We start from the raw sequence: 26734 nt of genomic DNA, 5'->3' as shown, positions 1-26734 counted from the left end.
ATAATTTTAATACTAACTTACTTGACAAAATAGACATAATTTATCTCTAGGAAGAATAAGGACATTAGCTATTAAAATGGCTTCTTTTTGGACAAAGGCAATTCAATGACATATTGACATATAATGAATATAATTTTGAATGTTTGCTTTTATTAAAAACTTGTTACTAGTAAACTTTAACAACAATAAAGCAACATTTTAGGGAAAATAGATGAAAACCTCCTAACTCCCAGTGTCACACTCTAAAACAGCCAGTATCATTCTCTAGTCTTTTTTCAACAAGGACCCATATTCTTCACAGAATTGGAAATGTGTGCAGTCATGCCTTCTGGCTAGTTCTCCTGGGCTCATATTAATAGCATTCTAGGCCTGCTCAGCGGTCTTCCTAATGGTTCTTTTCATGGCTGTGGTGCATTTTCTCAGATAGACACACCAGACTCTAATAAATCATTGGCTGCTGGGCTTTTGACTGAATGCCTGTTTTTTTTGCTGTCAGCTAATTTGATTTTAAAATTAAAAAAATTAAAAATGTAATATTTGTAGAGCATTTTGTCACTGAACACTAACTGTTCATTTTAGATAAATAGTTCAAGAATTAGCAGTTACCTGTTTTCTTCTAAAGTTCCTTCATGAAAATTATTTCTTCATTTTCCTTACTTATGAATCAGAGCTTATAGTCACTATGTGCTTAATGCTAAGAAAAATACGTGACCTGGACTAGGGGCTTACTCACTGGGCTGCCTGGACTCAAACCCTGAGAATAGGTTCCTGGCCATGTTCTCACTAGGACCTTTTAGCAGGTGTATGATCGATAACCAGGGACCAAAACATTAAATATGGAACTGCCATTTGACCCAGTGATCCCACTTCTAGGAATATATCCCAAGAAAGAATGTATGCACCCCTATATTCATAGCAGTATTAATTACAATAGCTAAGATATGTAAACAGCACAAGTGCCTATCAGTAGATGAGTGGATAAAAAAGCTGTGGGACATTTACACCATGGAACACTATGCAGCTGTAAAAAAGAAGGATCTCTTACCCTTTGACACAGCATGGAGGGACCTAGAGAGTATCATGCCAAGTGAAACTAGCCAGTCAGAGAAAGACAAGTATCACATGATCTCACTCATATGTGGGATCTAAAGAACAAAATAAACTGATGAACAAAATAGATCCAGGAACATAGAAACATGGAATAGACTGTTAAATCTCAGAAGGAAGGTGGGGGTGGGTGGGTGGGAAGACATTAACCAAAGAACTTATATGCATACTAGAGGTCTGGTGCATGAATTTGTGCACAGGTAAGGTCCCTCGGCCTGGCCAGTGATAGGGGCTGATTGGGGCCGGCCGACTGAGGGGAGGGACTGTGGGAGGTTGCAGAGCTAGCAGGAGGTTGGCTGTGGGAGTGCACTGACCACAAGGGGGCAGCTCCTGCATTGAGCATCTGCCCCCTGGTGGTCAGTGTGCATCATAGCTATCCTCTGGTTGTCTGGTGGTAATGGTTGCTTAGGCTTTTCTATATATACTAGAGGCCCGGTGCACAATAATTTGTGCACTCAGGGGGGGGGGGGGTCCCTAAGTCTGGCCTGTGCCTCTCACAGTCTGGAACCCCTTGGAGGATGTCCACCTGCTGGCTTAGGCCCGATGATCGGGCGCAAGCTGGCAATCAGACATCCCTCTGGCAGCCCGGCAGCCCTCGGGGGATGTCCACTTACCAGCAGGGAGCAGATCTAAGCTGCAGTCAGACATCCTTAGCACTGCTAAGGAGGCGGGAGAGGCTCCCACCATCACCGCTGTACTGGCAGCCATCAGCCTGGCTTGTGGCTGAGCAGAGCTCCCCCTGTGGGAGTGCACTGACCACCAGGGGACAGCTCTTGTTTTGAGCATCTGCCTCCTGGTGGTCAGTGTGTGTCATAGTGACCAGTCATTCCCAGTGGTTCTGCTGTTAGGGTCAATTTGCATATTACCCTTTTATTATATAGGATAGAGGCCTGGTGCATGGATGGGGGCCGGCTGGTTTGCCCTGAAGGGTGTCCTGGATCAGGGTGGGGGTCCCACTGGGGTGCCTGGCCAACCTGGGTGAGGGGCTGATGGGTGTTTGCATCTGGTCACACCTCTTCAGGGTGGGGGTTCCTACTTGTGTGCCTGGCCAGCCTGGTTGAGGGGCTGATGGCTGTTTGCAGCTGGTCATACCCCTTCAGGTGGGGTTCCACACTGGGGTGCCTGGCCAGCCTGGGTGAGGGGCTGATGGCTGTTTACAGGCTGGTCAACCCCCCCCCCCCCAGTGGGGACCCTCACCCCATGGAGGTTTGGCCAGCCTGGGTGAGAGGCTGATGGCTGTTCTCAGGTTGGCCACACCCCCTTTAGGGTGGGGGCTCCCCACTGGGGTGCCTGGCCAGTCTGGGTGAGGGGCTTAGGGCTGTTTTCAGGCTGGCCAAGCCCCCTGGCGATGGTAGTTCCCAAGCTCTCCTTTTTTTCTTTTTTTCTTTTTATTCTGGGGTTTATTTACCTTCTATAATTGAAACTTTGTTGCCTTTTGCAGAGGCTACATCCGGCCGCAGGAAGCTTGGCTTCCTCCATCACTGGAGCAACCAAGCCTCCTGCTCGCTCCAGCTCCGTGACTGCCAGCCGCCATCTAGGTTGGGTTAATTTGCATATAGTAGCTCTGATTGGCTGGTGGGCCTGGCTTAAGGCATAGTGAAGGTATGGTCAATTTGCATGTTTGTCTTTTATAAGTGTAGATAAGATATGTATAACCGATGGACACAGACAATAGTATGGTGAGGGCCTGGCACTGGGGGCAGAGGTGTGCTAGATTGGATCAGTGTGGGGGAGGTAAATAGTACATCTATATAACTTCAACAACAAAGATACATTTTAAAAAGCAAACAAACCAGGGAACCAGAGAGGATCTTTCCCCCGACTTGATTTAACCTTGAATCCTCTTCTTCAACACTGCTTACCTTCTGATAGGTGTACAGTCTCTAAAACCAAATCAAGCTGTTTCCTGATTTTTAAACAAGGCTATATTTGAAACCCACATAAGTGATTTTTATAGGCTTTTAGTATATCTTTTTTCTATACTGTTTGAATGACTCAAAATTCATCTATAATTTCCACCCCAACTTCAGATAAGCTTTTGGTTACAACTGATCAGAAAATACTTTTATAAGACTCCCTTCACTTGTGTCCAGTAGCTGAATAATTTTTCTTTCTGATTTTTGTCATTAAATTTTTCCAAGATTTCAGTGAAGTCTGCCATCGCTGGTCTTGTGCAAACACTTCTGAGACAGGCCTTAAAGGCTCGCTGACTGAGATCTTGAATGATCTTTCTTATAATAGTTTAACCTTAACATAATTTTTATATTTTGTACAACTTTGCTGTCTGCTATAGTTTGTATATAGCTTTGGGTAATTAAAAAGATGACACATTTGAATAGTAATACATTGAGTCTTGAAGTCTTATAATTCTGCAATACAGGCACTGTTGAGCCATTTTTCCCATGAAGGAAACTTGCAAAAAAGGGAGGAGGTGACTTGCCCAAATTTAAGCCATCGACACATGCACAGCTGGCCTGCAACTCAGGTCTTCTGCCTCGACACTACACCCTTTGTCAACTGTGCCATGCTGCTATTTCCAGATGTTTTCAGTGGAAGACCACTCTACCAGCTGGTAATTCAAATTTGCATAATGACATAGACGTTGCCTCTTGCTAATATGTTTTTCCAATATTCACGAATGCAGACTGTGCTTGACAATCAATGGTCTGAAACAATTGCAGCCTAGAGTTTTTCATGAACTGCAAGTCTAGCGGCTTCTCTTCTGTTAATTAACAGGAGGTCAAAGGGTCCCATGGTTGAGTGAGCCCCTTGAATCACCTACTGGGAATACGATTTCTCCGGGGCCAAGCACCTCTGGCATTCCTTTTCCTCTATGAACAGCAGTCCCCTGTTCCTGGTTTAACTGCTCGGTGTTCTTCCTGAGGCTGTTGAATAGAAGCTGACTTAAACCTGCTCTCATCTCAGAAACAGAAATCACCCCTGGGGGGTTCCATAGGATTCCGGCACACGCCCCTTTGCTTTACTTGGAAGATGTTTTGTTTTTATAACGTGTGAAGTCCTTCATTTAGAGCTGTACTTGACCTTTTAGCAGAAAATGCCAGCGAATGTTCAGTGCTGCTCAATGCTCTGCGTGGCATAAAGAGATGAATGTGTGGAATAACCACTCAGGTCCTATTTGGTGATACTGTCACCACCCCTGAAATGAGGGATGAGGAATAGGCGTTCAGTTAACCTTAGGAAAAGTTACTGCCAGGCCAGTGTGCTAATAGAACCACCACGATAAGATGGACCTTTGTTAAAGGAGTTTCTAAGCGTTTAAAACTCCCCAAATGTTGGTAATTCCCATGTGCGTTAGAATCCGCATGGGCAGAAATCGGCAACGGTACCGTGTGGATGCTGTCCTTCCCAGGTTAGCATCTCTCAGCTACAGCCACGCTTGAGCCACGCTTGGGACTCTGCAGACCACACCAACAAGGGACCCGAGGGGACACAGCGAGACCAGGCAGGGAGACCGCGCTGCTTCCTGACCGCTCTTGTCTTCTTCGCGTTGGGGTCCTGTTTTGTCCCCATCGCTCCGCGTGTCCTCACCCCGCAGTGGCACTCCGTCCCTGCAGCAGGGGTGGACCCAGGCTGAGTGTCTTTGCCACCCTGGCTGGCAGGACAGTCCTCTCACGCCCCTGGAAGTGGTGGGGACCCCGCTGGGCTCAGACAGAGCCACAGGGGCCGATCAGAGCCACTCAGGTGCCAGCGCTGAAAGTCCCTCCCACAGTCCCAACCTCTGCTCCGGCCCCAGCCCTGGAGGAGGCTGCTGCTTCGTGCCATCTCGAACTCCATGACATCAGTTTCCTCTTTGCTTTTTCCATGCAGTCGTCCCTGTGAAACAGCCGTGTGACCCGACCCAGAGCCACCTGGTTAAAGGAGACAGCAGCGCGCTCTCAGGTCAGCGTGGCTAGTTGAACGGGAGGCTCTGGGGGCAGGAGGGAAAGCTACAAGCAGACGCCGGGAGCAGGACATGGGCAGTGAGGAAGGACAGCTGACCAGCCACCTGTTCCTCTGTCACTGGGCCTTTGCTCCAAGAATATCGGCGTAAGCAATCCATTCACTGTGAACGGTTACTGCTAACTGTGCTTAACCCACACCGATGAAGCATGAAAAACAATACCAGGCATAATGCTGATGGTTACACATATGCCACTTCATGTACCCTCAGCACAGCCTCATGAGGCAGGGATTAGTATCATGCTCACTTCTGGAAGAGACAACAGGGTTTGAGGTATTAAATAATGTGTCCAAGTTTGCACCACCAGTAAAGAAAGAAAAACAAGAGCCATAAATACAAACAGAATTTAACTACGAGGAATCACTGGATAAAACTGTTCGCACTGACTTGTGAGCTATTTCCCTGGTCTGGACGCTCCATTCTGGGCACCTGTGCTCACAGGGGACTCCTGGCTGTGCCCACTGTAGCAGGTGCTCATGCCTTTGCCAGCCCAGTGCAAAAAATGGAGGACACACTGATGAAAGCACAGACTGCTCACACAGCCTGTTAGCAACACAAGCACAGCACACTTCTGCACACTCACAAGCCAAACAGGTGTCATATAAGACAAATGGATTATTAGGAAATTGTTCAGAGTCAGCTTTGTTGTATAGAGGAGAGGCATCTGAGAGCTTCAGACTGTAATTATTTGGCTGATTAAGATCTACCTATCTATTTATCTATCATCTATCTGTCATCTATCTATCATCTACCTTTCTATCATTTATTTATCATCCATCCATCATCTTTCTATTTATCTATCATCTATCCATCTATGTATCTATCTCTCTACCTATCTTCTATCTGTTGATCTATCTACCTATCTATCTCTCTCTGTCATCTATTTATTCACCTATCTACCTACCTATCTATTTAATGATATCTAATTTAATTAATGATTTTATTAAGCAATAATTTATATAAAGTAAAAAATGATCTTGGTCTCCTTTATTTTAAAATATTTTTATTGATTTCATAGAGGGAGGGCAAGGGAGAGAGAGATAGAAACATCAATGATGAGAGTGAATTATTGATCAGTTGCCTCCTGCACCCCTCCCACCCAACTAGGGATCAATCCTGCAACCAGTCCCCCAACAGCACCAGGCATATGCCTGACCGGGAATTGAACCATGACCTCTTGGTTCATAGGTCGATGCTCAACCACTGAGCCACGCCGACCAGGCTTGGCTTCCTTGTAAAGGTGAGAGGACTGGACCTGACCACTTGCCCAGAGCTTGGCTCTCTTGCCATCTAGACCAAATTCTGAAGTTCTTTACATTCGGAAGAAGTCACATGTTAGAAAATACTCAAGCAATTACAACGCTCAAACAATTTCACACTGACAGACTAAATGACAATGTACACTGATTGAAAACTCCAGTCATAGCAATTAGAATAATGTTCTGCAACTCAAAAAAAAGCTGCACTTAAAAATGTCTTTAAAATTGTCAAACATGAAGATTTCCAAATAGTTTGAAGACTATCTAAATGTTATGTTTTCTTCCCAGAAAACGGTGGTGCTTGCCAGGGGGAGGGGGGATGAAGAAGGAGAGTGTAAAGGGTGATAAATGGTGATGGAAGGAGACTTGACTTTGGGTGGTGAACACACAATACAACATACAGATGATGTATATAGAATTGTACCCCTGAAGTCTGTATAATTTTATTAACCAATGTCACCCCAATAAATTCAGTAAAAAATAAAATAAATTATATTTTTTTAAATATGTGTGGGTTATTTTAATGCTGCCAGAACTTCACATCATTTTTAGGACAAGTTATTAGAAGCTATTTAATATTTAAAATGAAGTATATTTTGTAGAAATGATAGAAATGACTTGGTAAAATAATTTCTAAAAATTCATCTCTGGCCACGAAGGGATAACTAGTGAAGTAGCCTGCTTTCTGCAGCAGCGGACAGTGGTCAGGAAGGCGTGGCTGTGGGTCTACTTCCCAGGGGCAAGGCTGCGCCTGGCACTTAGCCCCTGTGCTTTGCATATTCACACAGCGGGTCACTGACTACATCCATAGGCTATGACTGCAGCTTTGTCATTGATTAGCTGTGCGACCCTGGGAAAGCCAAAGTCTCACTAAATGTAAGGAGATGAAACAGAAACACAGACTGGTCTCCACGGGGAGGGAGACATGAAAGTGCCTGAGGAGGCAAAAACTGGCAAACAGAGCAGCTTTCCTGCTTTGGGGATGGAGGCAGACAGGAGGCAAATCCTGGCACCCAGAGAGGAAGACACAGCAGAAACCAAGGTGCCCTGGAGGTACCAGGGGAGGGGATTTGGTCAGGAAGCGTGTGCTCAGGGCTGCAGGGAAGTCAGGCAATGAGCTGGCGCGGGTCGGAGGAGAAAGAGCCACACAGGAAGGTCCCAGGGAATCTGGAGATGACCCGGGGCTGGACCCTGACAAGGGCTGCACAGTCTCTTCCCTCAGAGTTTGTAAATGTCCATCACAAACTCTTTCTCCAAGTTTGCCTTCCTGTACCTTGGGAATTTTGTTTGAATAAAACTTATAATTAAAGGCTTAAGAGATATTTACATCATTTTTGCTGGTCCAATGGCCTATGTACAGCAGCTCCTCACTTTGCATATCTCTGCATTTCAAGCCAACCTTGTGTTAAATAACACCAGTCCGCCCCCAGCACCAGGTGCCTTTCAGTGTCTCCAGCATATGGACTAGGGAAGTTTCAGGAAGCCCAGGGTTAGCTACTAGGTTCTCAGTCCATAGGCCACGGCGCCCCCTGACCAACCCTCAGCCCAACACCTGTCACTCGGGTCACACAAACAGCAGATGTGGGGGTGCTATCTCCTCAGGATGAGCCATGTGGCATTTCACACAGATGGATAACCCCAAGAAGAACGTGGTCACCAAGAGGAAAGAGCAGCAGGAACTGGAGAGGGCAATGGGCAGTGAAATGTAAAGGTCACATAATGAAATTATCATATAAACTAGTGGCCTGGTGTATGAAATTCATGCACATTAAAAGGGAATTAATTAGAGGAAATATTTTAATATTGCTATTTGTCCTTTCTCTGTAATAGAAGTGTCAGAGCCCTAACTGGTTTGGCTCAGTGGATAGAGCGTCGGCCTGCGGACTGAAAGGTCCCAGGTTTGATTCCAGTCAAGGGCATGTATCTGGGTTGCAGGCACATCCCCAGTAGGAGGTGTGCAGGAGGCAGCTGATTGATGTTTCTCTCTCATCGATGTTTCTAACTCTCTATCCCTCTCCCTTCCTCTCTGTAAAAAATCAATAAAATATATTTTTTTAAAAAAAGAAGTGTCAGAGATGAAAGAAAATTAGTAAAATGTATATGAAAATTTCCCTCCTGTCAGAGTCTGGGGAGCCCCGCAGGACCTAGAGTGAAGTCCCTGCCCACCACCTGCACGGGTTTCGAAAATGCAAGAGACCCAGACCCAGCCAGCCCTACCCCCATCAAGCCCCGCCGCAGGGGGGTGCAGCCTCAGGTTCCCTGGCCTGGCGCCAGGGTGGGGGGTGTCGCCTCAGGTCCCCTGTCAAGCCCCGTGGGGCAGGGGGTGTGGCCTGAGGTCTCCCAGCTCGAAGCCGGGTCGGGGGTGCGGCCTAAGGTCCCTCGCCCTGGCCAGGCACCATGCAGCCTCAGCTTCCTGCTGTCCAGAGTTATGGCGTCTGGGCTAATTTGCATATTCCTCTATTATATAGATAGATGCCAGACCAGTAAAATGTAAATATCATCTAAGCATAAATGTAACGGAAGTGGGATTATAGGGCACATGGCCTAACCCTACAGCCAGGCTGACCATGCTTCTGGTTGACTCCAGATGTGGAGCCAGAGGGATTCAGGAAAAGCAAACCTATGGATGTGGATGAGGAAAGTGGGGAGTCCCAGGAGAGGGACACAAGGGAAAGAGCTCCCCATGAAGGACTCAGGGGCACGGTCCTCCACAGGCTCCTGCCGCCATGCTGACCACCCTTGGGAAGCACCCACTCGCTGGTTCCACGCCCTAAGTTAGGAGGAGAACCGACTGCTCAAACTATTTTGGAGAAGTCTTTTTTTTTTGCAAAGAAATAAAACACATTAACTCTCAATATTTTCACCATTTTAAATCACAGTGTACTATGTAACTATTAGTTTTACTGTATTTCCTTGTACATTTATAGCCTAGAATAAGAAAGTTTTTAATGTTTTAACAAACATTTGTAAAGACCATGAAAAGTCTCGTTTTCCCACTGATTATTAGCATCACTGTGCACGGTCTCCTCTCCTGGCCCCCACACTGTGCCGAGTGAGTGTGTAGTGTACTTCACAGAATCAAACCAATCTAGGCTGTTCAATTGTCATATGAAAGCAGGTGTCTAAGGTTGAAGACATTTTCTGAGTTTATAAAGCTCTGTCTTAAAAAATTCAAAGTTAACAACAGACCTGGAAAATAACTTTGGTTGATTAAATCTCTAAAATATTATGCAAATATCAGACACCTAATATTAGGCTTAAGCACCTATAAGTCCAAGTTGTACTTTATGTAACCCAGTAAGGACAATGAAAATAGGAAAAGCTGTTTAAATTGTATTTTGGAGGACATAATATTTTCTTTTCCTTTTACTATAAAATATTTTAAACACATTAATCAAGAATAGCCATAAATGAAATGTACAAAATACTTAAAAGATAATTTAAATCAAAGGGAAACAAGATGAAAAGTTTACATACCGATTGTAGAAATCATCTCTGTAGTAATCATAGTCGAAGACGTAACCACTAAGGGGAGAAACAAAAAAATTAGTTGACATTTGTTTCACACATTGATTTTTGGTATTAATTTATGATGTTCCAGCAAGCAATTTAGTCGCTTTATAAATACTTATTTTTCAATGTAATTATGTGTCTGAAGAGTTTTGCAAGGTAATGTTTCCTTGTCTATCACAGCGTGTCAGAGAACTGCCACATGTCTGACATGGTAGAGACTGATGTAGGTTGGAATGGAAGAGGAGAGCAGGAAGCAAAATAAAATATTTCAATACTTGTAATTAAACATGATTGAAGCCCATTTTTTTTTCTAGACAAGATATAATATAGCTGTTTCTTCTTCCTAAGGTCTGTACAATGAGGCTAACCAATGAACAGAAGGAATCAACATAGCACAAATGAAAGGGTTTAGGGGCCCATTCTCTCTAAGAATGGAAGTAGGAATGTGGTTTCCTCAGAAATTCAGCTTTTAAAATTCTAAACACTATGATTCAATACTTTTACATAGAGAAAAATTTTTAAAAAGGCCACTTTGGCTAACTACAACAATATTATTGGGTATTTAAATACGAATTAAAAAGTACATTTCAGTGATAAGATGGTTATAACTAAGGGATATATTACACACTTTGCCCCCATGCACTATAGTGTGGAGTTGATAAAGCACTTTCTATGCAGTATTTTCTTTTAATCTTGTCCTCAAAACAACCCTGGCTGGATACTGTAATAGAAGAAACTAAAGCGCAAAGGACCTCAGTGATTTGCTCAAAATTTAAAAAATATTGAATTTATTTTTTACTTATTGATTTTGAGATGAGAGAGAGAGAGAGAGAGAGAGAGAGAGAGAGAGAGAGAGAGAGAGAGACCGCTCTGCTGTTCCGTGCCCTGACCAGGGATCCCCAACCTTGGTGTACCAGGACTACTCGCTAACCAACTGAGCTACTCATCTGAGCAATTGCTCCAATGTTTACCACTAAGAAGTGACAGAGCCAACACCGGAGGAAAACACTCCAGAATCCAGGTCTGGAGCTCTGTGGTGACGCTGTGCGACCTCCCAAGCTGGGAGAAGTTTACTCTCATGCCAACCCTGTATCTGCTCTACAGGGAAGTGATTATTTTTAACATTTACTCATTTATTTTGTCATAAAGCTTATGATTTTAGCCCATTTTATGTATGCAATTCAGCACCATTAGGTACATTCACAATGTTGTGCCAACATCAGCACTATCCACTTCCAGAGTTTCCATCTTCCCAGACATTCTGTAACGCACCCTCTCCCCCACAGCCCTGTAACCTCCATCCTCCTTTCTGTCTTTGTGAATTTGCCTAGTCTAGGTTTGTCCTATAAGTGGAATTGTACCATATTGGTCCTTTTTGTCTGGCTTGTTTCAGTTATCAAAACGTTTTCAAAGTTTATCCACATTGTAGCACATAACAGAGTTTCACTTCATTCCTTTTAATGACTGAGTAATATAACAGTGTGTATATATATCCTATATAATAAAGAGAAAATATGCTAATTAGACTGGACAGTGGAACGACCTTCTGGAACAACCTTCCAGATGATCTTCCGGAATGACCAGTGGGTGGGGCCTAAGAGCCTGGGTCATGAGGCAGCCAGGGCTGCGAGGGCTGAGCCCCTTGCATGAATTTTAGGCATTGGGTTATATATATATATATATAATATGCAAATAGACTGAACGGCAGAACAACCGAACAACCGGTTGCTATGACATGTGCTGACCACCAGAGGGCATGCGCGGAACATGGCGGGTATCAACAGCAGGTGGCCTTTGGCCACAGTGGGATGGTGGAGCAGATGAGCGGGGGCACCAGACCAAGGCAGGTCACCAGTCGCTGAATATTCTTTGCTCCTGTCCACTGCTTGCACCTGCTGCCAGCGCCCGACACTGGCCCCGATCACTCGGCGCCATCAGTGGGTGTGAGTGGTGGCTGCCGGCCCCAATTGCCCCTGAGGGCTTCTCCACTTCCCCCTGCTCCTGAGGGGCAATCGGGGCAGCAGCTGCCACTCGCACCTGCTGATGGTGCCATCCCCGCGAGCATCCACTGCTGGCGCTGGTCCCAATCTCTCCACGCCATCACAGGTGTGAGCAGTGGGAGCGGGGCTGCTGGCAGACAGGGGACTGGGGGCCTCTGGGGGAGGGGCCAGATGAGGGCGCGGAGATGGGCTGAGACCTGCCCCTGTGTCCACCGCAGCTTCACAGCCCACAGTTCCTTTCAAGGTGCATGAATTCATGCACTGAGCCCCTAGTGTGTGTGTGTGTGTGTGTGTGTGTGTGCGTGTGTGTGTGTATATATATATATATATATATATATATATATATATATGTATCTTTTTGTTTAAAGTCATGCTACTTTTACCCTAATTCATCATGAATAATTATTGTTTTAGCTTATGTTTGAAGAATATGTTCATATTATAACTGGTAGTTTGTAACATTTGGCCAATGTTTCCCCATCTTTCCCCATCGCCAGGCCCTGCTGGCATCATCTAGCCTCTTTTTCTGAGGTTTTTTTTTTCCTGATTCCACATATAAGTGGGATTGTGTAGTACTAGTCTTTCTCTGTCTGACTTATTTCACTCAGTATATTCCCACAAGACCCACCCAAGCTGTCCTGTTGGCCGGGTGTCCTTCTTCGTGGCTGGGCAACGTTCCATTGCATGGGCACCACATCTTCCTTAGACTGCCCTCTGTGGACGGGCACTGAGAAATGCTAATTATGTTTTATAATCTTTTTTCCTGAGACTCTTTTTTATATTACAACCTCAGACAGCAGAGCTTAACAGCAAGAAGAAACGATGACTCATGAACGAATTAATACATGTTCCTAATGTGGCTGATGGTGCTCATCCCATCCCTGCGTCTTCAGCCTTTAGGAAGCTCTTCAGAAATGGAACAGCCTCTGGGAATTTAAAAATGAGCAAGAAGAACAATCCGTTTTTATTGTTCTCAGTGGCTGCTGGAGCGATCTGTCCATCCTACCTGCTTTGTTTCACCCTGACTGCTAAGGTCATTCACAAGAGCAGGGGAGGCTAAGCATCAGGATGATTTGACCTCCAACCCCACATCTGCATCATGAACTCCATTTCGCCTGTCAAGTTGGTAATGAGATGAAATGTCAGGGCAATCATGATGAGCCTGCTTTTGAGGTTTGAACTTTTAGCGGACATGTCAGGTTCAGCTCATTGGCTGTAAAATCGAGCTGGGTTTCCAAGGAGGAGGAAGAGATACAAGGAGATGAAGAGAGAACACCCCGGGTTAGTCTCATGCACTTTTCTTATGCTTTCTTGGGCCTTCCTGCCACCCTCCTCAATTCCTTTTTTTTTTTTTTTTGGTCTTTTTTTCCTCCCTTGCAGATTGTTTCTCTTTCATAAAAATCCCTCCTTTTTCTTTCTGTGCAAACCTCTACTGGAAATGAGCTGTCAAAAATGGCATCTCCAGGAGTCACATTGAAGTTTCTAAGGTGCATCATGTATCCTTGAATTTTACTGCCAGAAAGACACTTGTCTTTCACATTGAAAATATCCTCTTTGCCCTCCCCTGAGCCAGGAGGGCAGCTGCTACGCTTGGGGCTAATCTCTTTTGGCTTTTAAGGGAGGAATTTTTACAAATTTCATTGCGGTAATTTTGTATGACAACCTGGGCCTTAGGCCACTGAAAACAAATGGTAATAAGTCAGACTGTGCAGCACATTGTCCAGGAGGAAACTAAGTCCAGCAAATGTCAGCATTTCTGTCATTTGAGGGAAAAGCCAGTGGCAAGGGGCAGTACTTGATTTTCTAGAAAGTGGAATAAAAGTATATGTAACCCAAATACTTTGTATTTTCATTTTTAAATCTGGTACACATTCATGGCTTTTATTCTACTTTTCAATGTACCTTTAATCGATTTGCTCACATTTCTTTGAAATTTAATGAGAAGTCAGAATTGGTAAAGTAATTGTTGAGAGTCATACAACACACACACACACACACACACACACACACACACACACACACTTTCTTTTATTACTGAAGATTAAATGAGACCTAGTAATGTTCCTGGAATTTCATTTAAACTTTTTCATTTATAGAAGAAGAAATCACCACAACTCATTGGGTTTTGCAATATATGAGATCCATTTTCTCTAATCCCTTTGTGTTCATAAAATCAGCTTAGTATGAGTAGACTAATACACAAAAGTATTCTTGGTATTTTCTATTATGAAACTTCATTAAAATATAATCTGAAGAATGTTAACAAACTTCTTAACACAAGGGGGGAGCACTTTAGTGACTTCTTAACAGACACCCTGTCGATAGTGACTATTACCAGAGCTTCTCAATGACTGCACCGGGCTCTCTAAGAAAGTAAGTTGAATAATCAATTATTGAGTACTTATTGTAAGCACAATACTGGGAGTTGTCGATAATATAGGCGGAACATGGCTCCTAATCTCAAGGAAAGTCATTCTAAGTGTAAGTGATCAGACAAATACACACAAGACCATAATTCAAAGCAGAATTTCATAAGTGCCAAATAGAAATAAACACTACTAGGAGAGCTTGTAGGATGTGGTTGGTGGGACACAGGGATCAAAGATGTCATGCGAGAGGGGGACGGGGCCTGGCCCTTCTAGCTGGTCGGAATCAGCGGCGGAATCAGATGGAGAACGTGCTCCAGGAAGGTCACGGCTCTCGAGCACCCTCCTCTCAGGGTGCCTGCGGGAGTCCTGCAGGCAGAAGTGGGGACAGGCGCTCCCTGCCTGAGTGCAGAGCTCCTTCTCCCCGGGTCGGACGTGTCCTCAGCGGCACCAAAGATCCGGCTCTAACCCGTCATAAAACTGGGTGTAGGCTTCCACTTTCAGAGTATGTACAGATGGTTGAACAGATTTGTAAACTTAGCCAAGAAATATGCCGACATCTGTCCATTTTCATATGTATAAATCTGTACATTTACTTTGGAGTGTGTGTGTGTGTGTGTGTGTGTATGTGTGTGTAGTGGATACACACATGCATAGATTCAAAATTCAAAAACAGTGAGTTAAATTATTTAGCCTAAACATTATTGACAAAATATTGGATTTACTCCCAAGGACCTTTGGATTGGGGGTGGGGGCGGCTGGCAGCAGGAACCTAAAGGATTTGTAAAATTCCAGGCTATTGTGGACTAGGACCTGGCAGCTTAAGAAGATCAAGTGCCTACGAAGTTCAAAAGATTAAACAACCCACCCGCCCCGGCCCGAGCCTGGTCTCTTACTTGCTGTGTCAAGCTTCCTGCCTCACATTTGAAGGGAGGTGACTCTTATGGAAAGATGTGTGAAGGGTGAATTCTGGGAACAAGAGGGAAGGAGAAGGAAAAGAAGAAGAATTCTTTTGCTCTCTCCTGGCTGAGCCAGCGAGAGATTCTGGTTTTGGAAGCGCCGCCTGAACGGGGTGCACTTTTTACCGTTCCCCAATAGGCTCTCTTGGGAAGAATAGTTGCCCGTGGGATTCCCAGCTGTGTTTCATTTTCACTGCTGTCTTCTGGTTTAGAACGAGTGAAAATAAATATCTAAGTACAACACTCTCCGATTCATGATTACTTTCTAAAGCTGCCACGAGGATGAACATTTATTTTTATAGACATCTTGTCACCTTTGATGAGAGAACTGTAAGTATGACAGCAGGTGAACCAAGCACCCAGCCCCTTGGAAGGCCTGGCCTGGAGATGCAGTCTTGCCTGGAGCAGGGACGCAGGCTCCCAACAGGCATTCCTGGTCTCAAGTCTCTCCCAGACACCCACCCACCACATACGCTGCTAAGGAATTAAAAGCATTCTTTTTACAAAGTGTCAAAATAAACAAAGAACCGCGACAGCACCTCTCCAGCTGCTCTGCATGACCTCCAGGTAACCTTGAGACTGCAAACTTCATTTCCCTCCAAAATTCGGGTGCTCCTTCCAACAGCCTTCAGCAGTGTGTCCCATTCCTCCTCACTCAGCCTGCCCTTCCCAGTCCTGCGCTCTGTGTGGCCCAGCCAGGCTCCATGCTCTCGGAGAGACCCCCCTCTCCACAGCCTTTGCCTTACCTGGACTGGTTGCTCAGCAGAAAGTTCGCTGTTAGGGGCTCTGCTCCAGGTGTGCACCTGTCAACGTGTTGTATCTTCATTGTGTTGAGCAGGCATCCATCCTTAAAGTCCTGCCTCCTGGTCCTCAATTAAAAAGTTTGTTGAGTTGGATTAAATTCCACCTCCTGTGCTATTGTTTGTTTTTGCTACTTTGTTTTGCTGGTGTTATTATTTGATTGCTGTCTTCCTGAATTTGTAGTGGACTCCATGCTTGTCTGCCCTCTTCTGCTCCTGTCACAGAGCTAATCTATGCAGATTTATTTCCGTTAGCCTTTTCCTTCACAGACCAGCCCCTCCATCCCATTCATCACTCCTGTCTTCCTCCTTTGAACTTAATTGGCTTTGTCTGAGTTTCTCGATGCTGATGTTTCCACAGTAAGATATTCCAGGCCGGCTCATGGCAGAATCCTGCCGGGCACGGCCATCTCTTGTTTTAAGCAGATTTGGTCATCAGTGCGCAGGTGTCCTTCTTGTCACGCCTGCAGGCTTCTGGCTGAAGATGGTGTGGAATTGGCTGTGAGTGCCGCTGCCTCACTAGGGGGAGCCTGGGGAGGCAGGTGTGTGCGTCACCCAGGAGATGCTTTTTGAACTGAATGGTACACATTTGTGAGACTTTCTCCCATAACATTTATTATTATTATTATTTGTAAGAAAACAACATATCTACACTAGAATGCTTAAACATCTGAATATTTAATTTCGAATTTTAGACCATTACAATGGCCATCTTGGGTTAGACCAGGGGTGGGCAAACTTTTTGACTCGAGGGCCACAATGGGTTCTTAAACTGGACCAGAGGGCCGGAACAAAAGCATGGATGGAGTGTTTGTGTGAACTAATACATGTTAACACTGCTGCTGGTGAAGGAGCGGAGGGGAGAGCAAGAGAACCCTCCGCTCTTTCGGCTCTGCGGCCGGATAGAAAGCCGAACGGGCCAGATCCGGCCCGCAGGCTGTAGTTTGCCCACGGCTGGGTTAGACTGTTCTGTCATTTTTATTTTTAAAAAATAAGTTTTTATTGATTTTGGAGAGAAAGGGAGAGGGAGAAATAGAAACGTCGATGAGAGAAACATCAGTAGTGTGCCTCCTTTATGCCCCCTACTGGGGATTGAGCCTGCAACCTGGGCATGTGCCCTGACCAGGAATCGAACCGGTGATCTCTTGGTTCAAGGGTCAACTCTTAACAATGGAGCCACACTGCTGGGCCGTTCTGTCATTTAAAAAAATGTTTTTTATTGATTTCAGAGCCAGGAAAGGAAAGGGAGAGATAGAAACATTGATGAGAGAGAAACATTGATCAGCTGCCTCCTGCACACCCCTATTGGGGATCCAGCCTGCAATTGGCAGCGACCGGTTAAACTGTGATAACTGATTTGTTCTGCAGAATTAAGTGGGAAATCTTTTGAATCAAGATGTATTCTGCACTTTAATATGTCATTAAAAGTGTGGAAAAGGTCACATTTTGAGATGGATGAAATAAAGATCAGTCATTCCTGGCTGGTGAACAGACTCTAATTGGGAAGCGAGGCTTTAAATCCTCTGCCAGCACTTTTGACGCAGATCTGAGGTTCACACGGCCTCTAAAAGTGAAAATAACTTTTGTGCACAGAATGATTGCCCTGGATCACTAAGCTATTATTTAGACATTCGTGGTGATTGTAATATGAAACTCCAAAGAGAGGATAAAGCAGAAGGAAGAGGGGCCCGCGGTGTGCGAGGGGACTCAGCAGGGTCCGGGCTGCCCCCTGGGGGTGAAATGCAGATCTTACAGAGACTGTGAACTTCAATGAAGTCAGTGAAAGTGACATTGGGGAGCCACTCTGATCCCCAGCAAAGCCATTTATAGCTGATGACGTGGGACACAGGAGAGAGAATCAACAAGGATAATAAAGTGAGACTACCTGCTGGATCAATTTTGAAAAATGGAATAGCTGGATCGCAGGTGACACATACGTGGTTAATGGTGGCAAATATGGCCACACCACCTGCCCATCAATAGGAGACTGGTCAAAAGGTGTGGAGTATTCATACTGGAGAATGCCATGCAGCTATCAGAACCGACGAGGAAGCATTTAGCAAGCTGGTGTGGGTGCCCCGTCATGTGCAGTGAGAAAATTGACACCCACTGGGTCCAGCTGACACAGCAGCACCCTGCCCTCCTGGCACCCTCACTCGCAGCCCCTCCTCTCCCTGCCTCAGGGGCTCCGGGGCACCCAGTGTGGGCCCAGCGCTGGGAAGAAACACTCTTTCTGCAGAGCTGGCCACAGAGGCCTGGGGAGTTCTGGTTAGAGCAGACACCACACGGTCAGGAAACACTACCCTGTAGTCTCACATGTTTACTGAGTGCCACCAGGTGTCGCATGCGTCACCCCTGTAATCCTGAATTCAGCCCGATTCAAAGGTGAGGCCACCTCCTCAGGTTTGCTACCTCCCTCCACTCAGACCTGGACCAGGGGCCACAGTGGCCTCCAAGCCCATCCTCTGTTTCCATTTTCAATCCCCTCCCCAACTCCTCTTCCCAACTCTTTCTAGACATCAGTCAGATCCGCCACAGCAATCCCGGGGATGGGCCAGAGGCTCTGAGCCGGGCCTGTGGACAGACTCAGGAGAGGAGATGGGCTTCAAGAAGCAGAAGGAGGCACAGCCGACCCGCCCTGTGCAGAGGCTGAAGGTGACTCAGTGGGAAGGAGGCCGTCCCCCGGACTAACCTGGGGGCATGAGCTGAGGATGAGGGCCTCATTGGGAAGAAGCCTGGGTCCCTGACTCTCTCCATCCAGAAACACTTGGTTTGGGGTGGGGGGGCATCCCTACCTGTGTGCATGTGAGCAGGTCATCCCTACGTGTGTGCGTGTGAGCAGGTCATCCCTTCCTGTGTGTGTGTGAGCAGGTCATCCCTACCTGTGTGTGTGTGAGCAGGTCATCCCTACCTGTGTGTGTGTGAGCAGGTCATCCCTTCCTGTGTGTGTGTGTGAGCAGGTCATCCCTTCCTGTGTGTGCATATGAGCAGGTCATCCCTTCCTGTGTGCATATGAGCAGGTCATCCCTTCCTGTGTGCATATGAGCAGGTCATCCCTTCCTGTGTGCATATGAGCAGGTCATCCCTTCCTATGTGTGCATATGAGCAGGTCATCCCTTCCTGTGTGCATATGAGCAGGTCATCCCTACGTGTGTGCGTGTGAGCAGGTTATCCCTTCCTGTGTGCGTGTGATCAGGTCATCCCTTCCTGTGTGTGTGTGAGCAGGTCATCCCTACCTGTGTGCGTGTGAGCAGGTTATCCCTTCCTGTGTGCGTGTGATCAGGTCATCCCTTCCTGTGTGTGTGTGAGCAGGTCATCCCTACCTGTGTGCGTGTGAGCAGGTTATCCCTTCCTGTGTACGTGTGAGCAGGTCATCCCTTCCTGTGTGTGTGTGAGCAGGTCATCCCTACCTGTGTGTGTGTGTGAGCAGGTCATCCCTTCCTGTGTGTGTGTGAGCAGGTCATCCCTACCTGTGTGTGTGTGTGAGCAGGTCATCCCTTCCTGTGTGTGTGTGTGAGCAGGTCATCCCTTCCTGTGTGTGTGTGACCAGGTCATCCCTACCTGTGTGTGCATATGAGCAGGTCATCCCTTCCTGTGTGCATATGAGCAGGTCATCCCTTCCTGTGTGCGAGTGAGCAGGTCATCCCTTCCTGTGTGCATATGAGCAGGTCATCCCTTCCTGTGTGCATATGAGCAGGTCATCCCTTCCTGTGTGTGCATATGAGCAGGTCATCCCTTCCTGTGTGCATATGAGCAGGTCATCCCTACGTGTGTGCGTGTGAGCAGGTCATCTCTTCCTGTGTGTGTGTGAGCAGGTCATCCCTACCTGTGTGCATGTGAGCAGGTTATCCCTTCCTGTGTGCGTGTGAGCAGGTCATCCCTTCCTGTGTGTGTGTGAGCAGGTCATCCCTTCCTGTGTGTGTGTGAGCAGGTCATCCCTACCTGTGTGCGTGTGAGCAGGTCATCCCTTCTTGTGTGTGCATGAGCAGAGTGGCTGGAGAACACTGCTTTCCAGGCCTGGCTGGCCTGCCCTCCATGGCCTGAGGACATCTGCCCCCTGCCTGGCACCCGTCTGTGATGAGAGGGACTCTGCAGGGCTCCCTGTGGTCTGCCGTGGCCCAGTGGGCACTGGTGATTGGGGCCGAGCTGCGTTGCCCCTGGAGCCAGGGAGGCATGCTGTCTGCCATCACAATGTCGCCCCTGCCCTGGAGCCGCTGTGGCGTGTTCTGTGCGGGTCTGGAACTCTGAGATGGGCCCTGGGAGCTCCGTGCTCTCTGGGCTTTAATGGTAAAGAGCCGACACACTTTAAGCAGGAAAAAAGAATGGGCCAGAGGGGGTCTGACCAGGATGCAGTCCATGGTAAAACCTAGAAGAAGATGCCCTCAGGCCCCTGGGGTCAGTGTGCTGCAGTCACTGCCCGTGCTTGGCGGCTCTGAGTGAAACCTCACACTCAGTCACTGGACATGGGGCTTCCCGGAAAAAGAACAGGACAGGGAGCCCCTGGACCTGCAAGCCACTGGCAGATGCTGGTTCGCCTTCAACGAGGGACACGGCCACTCGCAGACACGTCAGAATCCCACCGACCCGGGACCGATGCAGAGCCTGTGAGAGCAGAGCTCAGCACCTCAGGGGAAGGCTGCTGGTTTCCATGAACACATTCCCCTCCAGAGGCCGGAGCTGCTCAGAGCTGGGCGTGGAGGCCGGGATCGCAGGAGCGGGCGGGCTGGAGCCCTCAACCCCCGCGGCAGCAGCAGCTGGGTGTGCAGGAGGCAGCCGGCCGCTCAGGGTTTGCTCTCACATCAATGTTTCTCTCTCTCCCTTCCTCTCTAAAATCAGTAAAAATATTTAAAAATAAAATAATTAAGAGGTAAAAATTGCTATGGCTAAGAGTTTAGAGCAGCCATGGGCAAACTACGGCCCACGGGCCGGATCTGGCCCATTTGAAATGAATAAAACTAAAAAAAAAGAGACCGTACCCTTTTATGTAATGATGTTTACTTTGAATTTATATTAGTTCACACAAAAACTCCATCCATGCTTTTGTTCCGGCCCTCCGGTCCAGTTTAAGAACCCATTGTGGCCCTCGAGTCTAAAAGTTTGCCCACCCCTGGTTTAGAGGGTGCCGTTAGGTTATTTAGCCAATATTGTTTAAGGAACAATTTTAACACCATTTTACCTTAAATACACACGGAGCCTGTGTGACATCAGACTTGCTATCGGTTGAATGGGTTTAATGCCTCATACTATTTTCTCTCTGACTAGATATCAAATGAGAGGTTGCTTTTTAAACACCTTAATGTTTAGTGACCATAGATGACACCCAGATCGGGGGAAGGCTGCTGTGACAAGTGATGCCAAGGCTCCAAGCGAAGCCGGTACAGACGGTGGCATTTGGCGTAGGGGGCACTTTGTTACAGGAATGCGCGAGGTGCGAGTGGAAGCGCTGGTAACACTTTTGAAATGTCATCGGCTGCAAAGTCCCTCACCGCTGCTTCCTTTCTGAGCAGAACGCCAATCAGTCTATTTAACGCTCCTGTGCGTTTTCTTCCCTCCAGGAACGCCCGTCCTGCCCGCCCTGCCGCTGCGCGACTTCCCTCTCCCCAGGGGAACGTTTCTCGGGAGAAAGGAAAGCGGTTGTGGCCACAAGCAGCCTGTGCGGCCTGACATTCAGAGCTGGGAGGACCGAGGAAGGCTGTGCGAGGGCTCCTCTGTGTTTCATTAGGAGCAGCCGCCAGTGCCTGCTGCCCAGGCACCTCTGCCAAAGCAGACACACACAGGACCGGTCACCCCGCTTACTGGGTGCTGTGTGTGCCATCCGTGCGGGTGAAATGATCTTGAGGGCCCGGGGGAGGACACTGACAGGGCAGCAGGAAAAGCCTGGGCTACCGTCTGCGGGTTCCCCAGCGCTGGGCTGGGGGCAGGCTGATACAATGAAATACAACTGCGGCATCGCAAGCGCCCTGCACTCGCCGAGAAGCAGCCCGGGGCCTCAGAGAAATACGGCAAGCGCAGTTGCTAAAGGAACCATTCATTCTGTGGTGGCGCTTGTCTGAGCCTGAAAAATGAGAAAATTGACTTTTAGAGGGAAATTGGCTGCATCCCCGCCTCCCTGCTGCCCTGGAGACCTAGAGGAAATGGAAGCCACACCATCAAAAGGTAGTCACTGGATCGGCCGCTGGCGACTCCGGGAGGTCCGGTGGGTGTGTCGGAAGCTTGGGGACAGTTTCTCGTTACCCTTCCCTTCATTTTGACACTGGATTTTAGCACTTGCCACAGTCACCCCGACCCTTCTACCAGCGGCCTTGGGGTGTCCCTTTCCCCAGCGGGTGCTGGGGTGGCTCCTTATGGTCTCAAAAGGAAAGAAAGAAAACTTCTGAGAGCGACCTGGGAGGATGAGGGCTGTGTTTGCGTGGAGTTACAGTCCCGGGTTTCCAAAGTCCAGTCGCAGACGTGGCTGGGGCTTCAGTGGCGCTGGAGGCAGAGCCAGTGTCCAGAGTTGCCTCCCACTGTGCGTGGGGTCCGCCGGCCGTGGGCCACGCGGGGGCAGGGAGCCCAGGAGTGCGCCCTGCAACGAAAGCCCCCGGGAGCCCAGAGGAACAGGAGCCCCGAGCACGAGGGCGACAGTGTCTCAAATCCCCGTGAGCACGCAGTGGCCACGCCACGCCCGCCTGGCCCATGGCCTCTGTTCCCGGTGTGACTGGCAGCAAGCATCTTCGCCGTCCCCCCAACGTCACAGGGCACGCGCCCATCTCCCTCTCCCTGCCTGGTCCCCGCAGCGACCTGTGGGAAATGGACTGAGCTCCCTGAGGGAGGTGAAGCTGCGGCCTCCTGGCTGCGCTGCCCAAACGACAGGCCTGGGACATGGGGCCTCCCCGCGGCTGCTTTTCCGTCACGGATAACTACGCTCAGGACAAGGGTGTGCCCCCACCTCTCTCAGTGGGGAGCCCCTCACTCACTGACTCTGGTGCCCTAAAGAAATGGCATTTCCATCAGGCATTTTCTTTCTGTTCTTCCTGTTTTTTACAGATCCTATTTTTTGACAAATGAAACTGCATATATTTAAGACACACATGTGGTGTTTTCGAATACGTACAGATTGTGAAATGACTTCCACAACCAAGCTAATGAACCTATCCATCACCTCACATCGTCCCGCTTTCTGGGTGAGAACATTTAAGATCCACTTCTTTAAAAAGCAAGTTTCAAGTATACAACACAGTGCTGTTACCGAGTCACCATTAACGGCAGCTCCCAGAACTCATGCGCCCGTGTCGCTGGCAGCCACTGCTCTCCCCCCCCCCCCATCTTCCCCAGGCTCTGAGCCCAGCTCGTCCAGCTCCACCTCGTGAGGCCATGCAGCCTGGCCTTTCTGCCTGACGTTTCATTTACTATAATGTCCTCCAGGCTCACCACGGCAGCCCAAACTGCGGATTTCCTTCCATCACAGATGAGGGTGTCCGCGGCCTTGCGGGGACTGAGCAGGAGAGCAGGCTCGGCTGGCCAGGGACCCTCACTCCCGGAGCCAGCACCTCAGCGAGGTCAGGCAATAACTGGGCTTTATGTCCTGAGTGTGTGTTTAAATGCCTCTCAGTCAAGCTGGGAAAAGAATATATTCTGAGCTGTATCCATATAATTTTTAAATAGCCTGAGTTACTTAAATTATTCTACATCAGTGAAAAAGTCTGAAAAAGGTGTTTGCCCATGCAATAAATAATCATTCTTACAATCAAGCTACTCATGCAGAAATTCATCTGCCGAACAACTGGTGTGAATCAAAGTTTCAATCCCAAAATGCAATCAATTCATATGCAAAGTCTTCCCTTTAAAAGAATGGTTCTCAACCCTTTGGCGGTCGAACGACCCTTTCACAGGGGTCGCCTAAGACCATCCTGCATATCAGATATTTACATGACGATTCATAACAGTAGCAACATTACAGTGATGAAGTAGCAACGAAAATAATTTATGGTTGGGGGTCACCACAACATGAGGAACTGTATTTAAAGGGCCAGAAGGTTGAGAACCACTGCTTTAAAAGGTCAGCTTCACGCTGACGAGGTGAGGAGAACTAATTCCCTGGAGGTTTCCTTTAGTGCCTTGAGTATGTTGTTAAAACCACTCAGTGTGTGGGAAGCGTGACTCTCCCCCGAGGACTCACACGCTGCCCCAGCGGCACCTCTACATCGTCCTTCCCAACGGCCAGGAGCATCCGGTCCTTCTCCCCTCCTCTGTACTGCCCGTTAAGAAGCTGGGCAGCCGTTTTCCAGGCAAAACTGGTCTTCAACTAGGATTCTGATTTTAGAGTCTTAACTGGATCGACCACTCAGTCCTCATTCTTTTCCAAGTGCAGACTCGACGCCGCTCTGCTCCCGCTCACTTCCCAAGTCAGAGTCCACCTGCTGCCACACAGGGGCGCCTTGCCAGGGCGTTCTCGGCATTGCTTCCAGGTGTAAAGCCCGGAGGACGCGCAGCACAGCAGGCTGACTGATGGGTCCGCTGGCGCAGGCCTGAGCTCTGCGCTCAAGGTCAAGGCAGCGCAGCTGGTACTTTTTATTGTCAGGTGACAGGGGAAAGCATTTTAATTTGTGAATCTAATTAAAATTATTTTATTTATAGAAAAGTATTTTATATTATATATAATAAATTCTACATGTAATACATATTACATATAAATCATGCATTTATATGAGAATATTTATAATAATTTGAAAAATGAAACATTGTTATTAATATTTAATAAAATCACTTATTAAGTATTTAAATTATATTGTTTAATAATTTAACATCTAAGGTTTAGTGCAGCCCCACCGTGAGGTCGGGGACGACGCCAGAGTGAGTTTCGTGCGAGCGAGCGCAGGCCGCGTGCTCACAGGCCCTTGCAGACCCCGAGGCACGCCTTCCGGTCTGTACCTCCCGGCCGCCCGTGCTGAGCCCAGACAGGTCTCCATTAGTGTGTCCCCCCCATGTGCCTCAGAGCAGGGAGCGGCTGTGCAAAGCTGGGTCCCACAGGTTTTTCTGAAGTGATCCCGAGACCATGAATGTCTGTGAGGACAACCTGCGTGCGGGCAGTAAGGGGAGGATGGGGAGGATGCAGGCTTGGTGCAGACAGGGTTTTGAGGCCTGGGGGGACCAGAATTGCCAGGTAGCCATGGAAACCACCGTATGCATTGCCCCACCCTGGGAAACAGCATCAGACTGTCAAATGAGCCTTCAGGCTTCGTGCTAGGCTAACGTTTATTGTTTACTTTCCTTTCTTTTTTTTTTTTGTTAATCCTCACCTGAGGATATTTTTTTTCCATTTATTTTTAGAGAGAGTGGAAGGGAGGGGGAGAGAGAGAGAGAGAGATACATCAATGTAAGAGAAACACATTGATTGGTTGCCTCCCTCAAGGGCCCTGACTGGGGCCAGGGATCGAGCCTGAAACTGAGGTACATGCGTTTGACTGGATTCAAACCTGGGACCATTCAGTCCTCAGGCTGATGCTCTATCCATGAAGCCAAACCAGCAGGGCTATTTTTTATTTTCCTAATGACATTATTTATTCATCACTGACTTGTGAATGTAAAAGTTCTTATATCAGCCTAGAGTTGAAGGCCTGAGATCACCGATTTCCTTTCACAATTCCTTGAGCTTTTCTATAAGCAAATATTTCCTTGTGTTGTAACTGTTTATGACAAAATTTTCCATGGGTATGTTCTGATTGATTTTATGTTGTGTCATTTAAAAACGCTATTTCATGCCTGGCCAGTGTGCTCAGTGGTTGAGCATCGACCTATGAACCAGGAGGTCATGGCTCAATTCCTGGTCAGGGCACAAGCCTGGGTTGCAGGCTCGATGCCCAGTAGGGGGTGTGCAGGAGGCAGCCGATGGGTTTCTCTCTCAGGGATGTTTCTATCTCTCTCCCTCTCTGTTTCTCTCTGAAATTAATAAAAATCTATTTTAAAAAATAAAAATGCTATTTCATAATTTCTGCAGCACATTTATCTGAGGAGAAAATTTGTTCCCATATTTACATTAAGAATAGATGCGCATCAAAATGTATCAACATTTCTTTTTATCTAAGGAATTTAAATGACAATTATTAATGTTCATCATTGAAATATGAAATGGAATATATGTGCTCATGTTTGATAGCTTATTTCATTCACAAGTTTTATTTTTCTCTGCTTTATAAAAACTTCGTTGATTTCCACATGTAGCTCCAGCATGGCCTGCAGAAGGCGCTCACTCTCTGACTCTGGCACAACATGAACGCGCCTCTAGGGCTGCAAGGAGAGCTGACATTCCAACAATCCCTAGGCACCGTGGATGGAGCTAAATGCATGATGCAAATTTTCTTATTGATTCTCTATTTCACAAATAAGGACCTGAAGCTTGTGGTTGAAACAACTGCCTAAACTAATAGAGCTTGTCTGTCAGGGTCAGGGGCAAGGAGGTGGAAGCAGTTTCTAAATGTACATAGGAGCACCTTTTTAAGACACTGGCAGGCAGTGGGCTGGAGTATGCAATATTTAACACTGCGATATTCACTAAGATGACTTTTTATTCAACACAGAATTAAAGTGAATGTCCATGAGTTGTGCAGGGTCCTATGTTATATAGTCACGTGCCCACGATATCATGGACCACACACCATGCTCTTATTCCCTTTGGCAAGCAGCTGAGATAAAAGTCACTACTTTGAATATATGTTTCTTGCAGTAGATTACCTGTTGTCTGGTAGGCTTGTGTGTGCCTCATAGTCACCATTACCCTGCTCTCTCACTGA

The 26734-nt window shown here is 47.3% G+C and overlaps 1 protein-coding gene across 7 annotated transcripts in view; it reads right to left on the bottom strand.

Moving 5' to 3' along the window:
• RALYL (RALY RNA binding protein like) overlaps positions 1-26734 on the bottom strand; it is a 570979-nt gene that overhangs the window by 66288 nt on the left and 477957 nt on the right. For all 7 annotated transcript variants that reach the window (XM_081111044.1, XM_081111043.1, XM_081111042.1 and 4 more), the window contains one exon: positions 9805-9852. In XM_081111044.1, the coding sequence (XP_080967170.1) occupies positions 9805-9852 (48 nt within the window). The remainder of the gene's footprint in view (positions 1-9804; positions 9853-26734) is intronic.

The sequence above is a fragment of the Myotis nattereri genome, assembly GCF_964212035.1.
Source record: "Myotis nattereri genome assembly, chromosome: 17".
Lineage (NCBI taxonomy): Eukaryota > Metazoa > Chordata > Mammalia > Chiroptera > Vespertilionidae > Myotis > Myotis nattereri.
The sequence above is the reverse complement of the archived record's forward strand: the minus strand, read 5'-3'. Positions and strand labels throughout refer to the sequence as shown.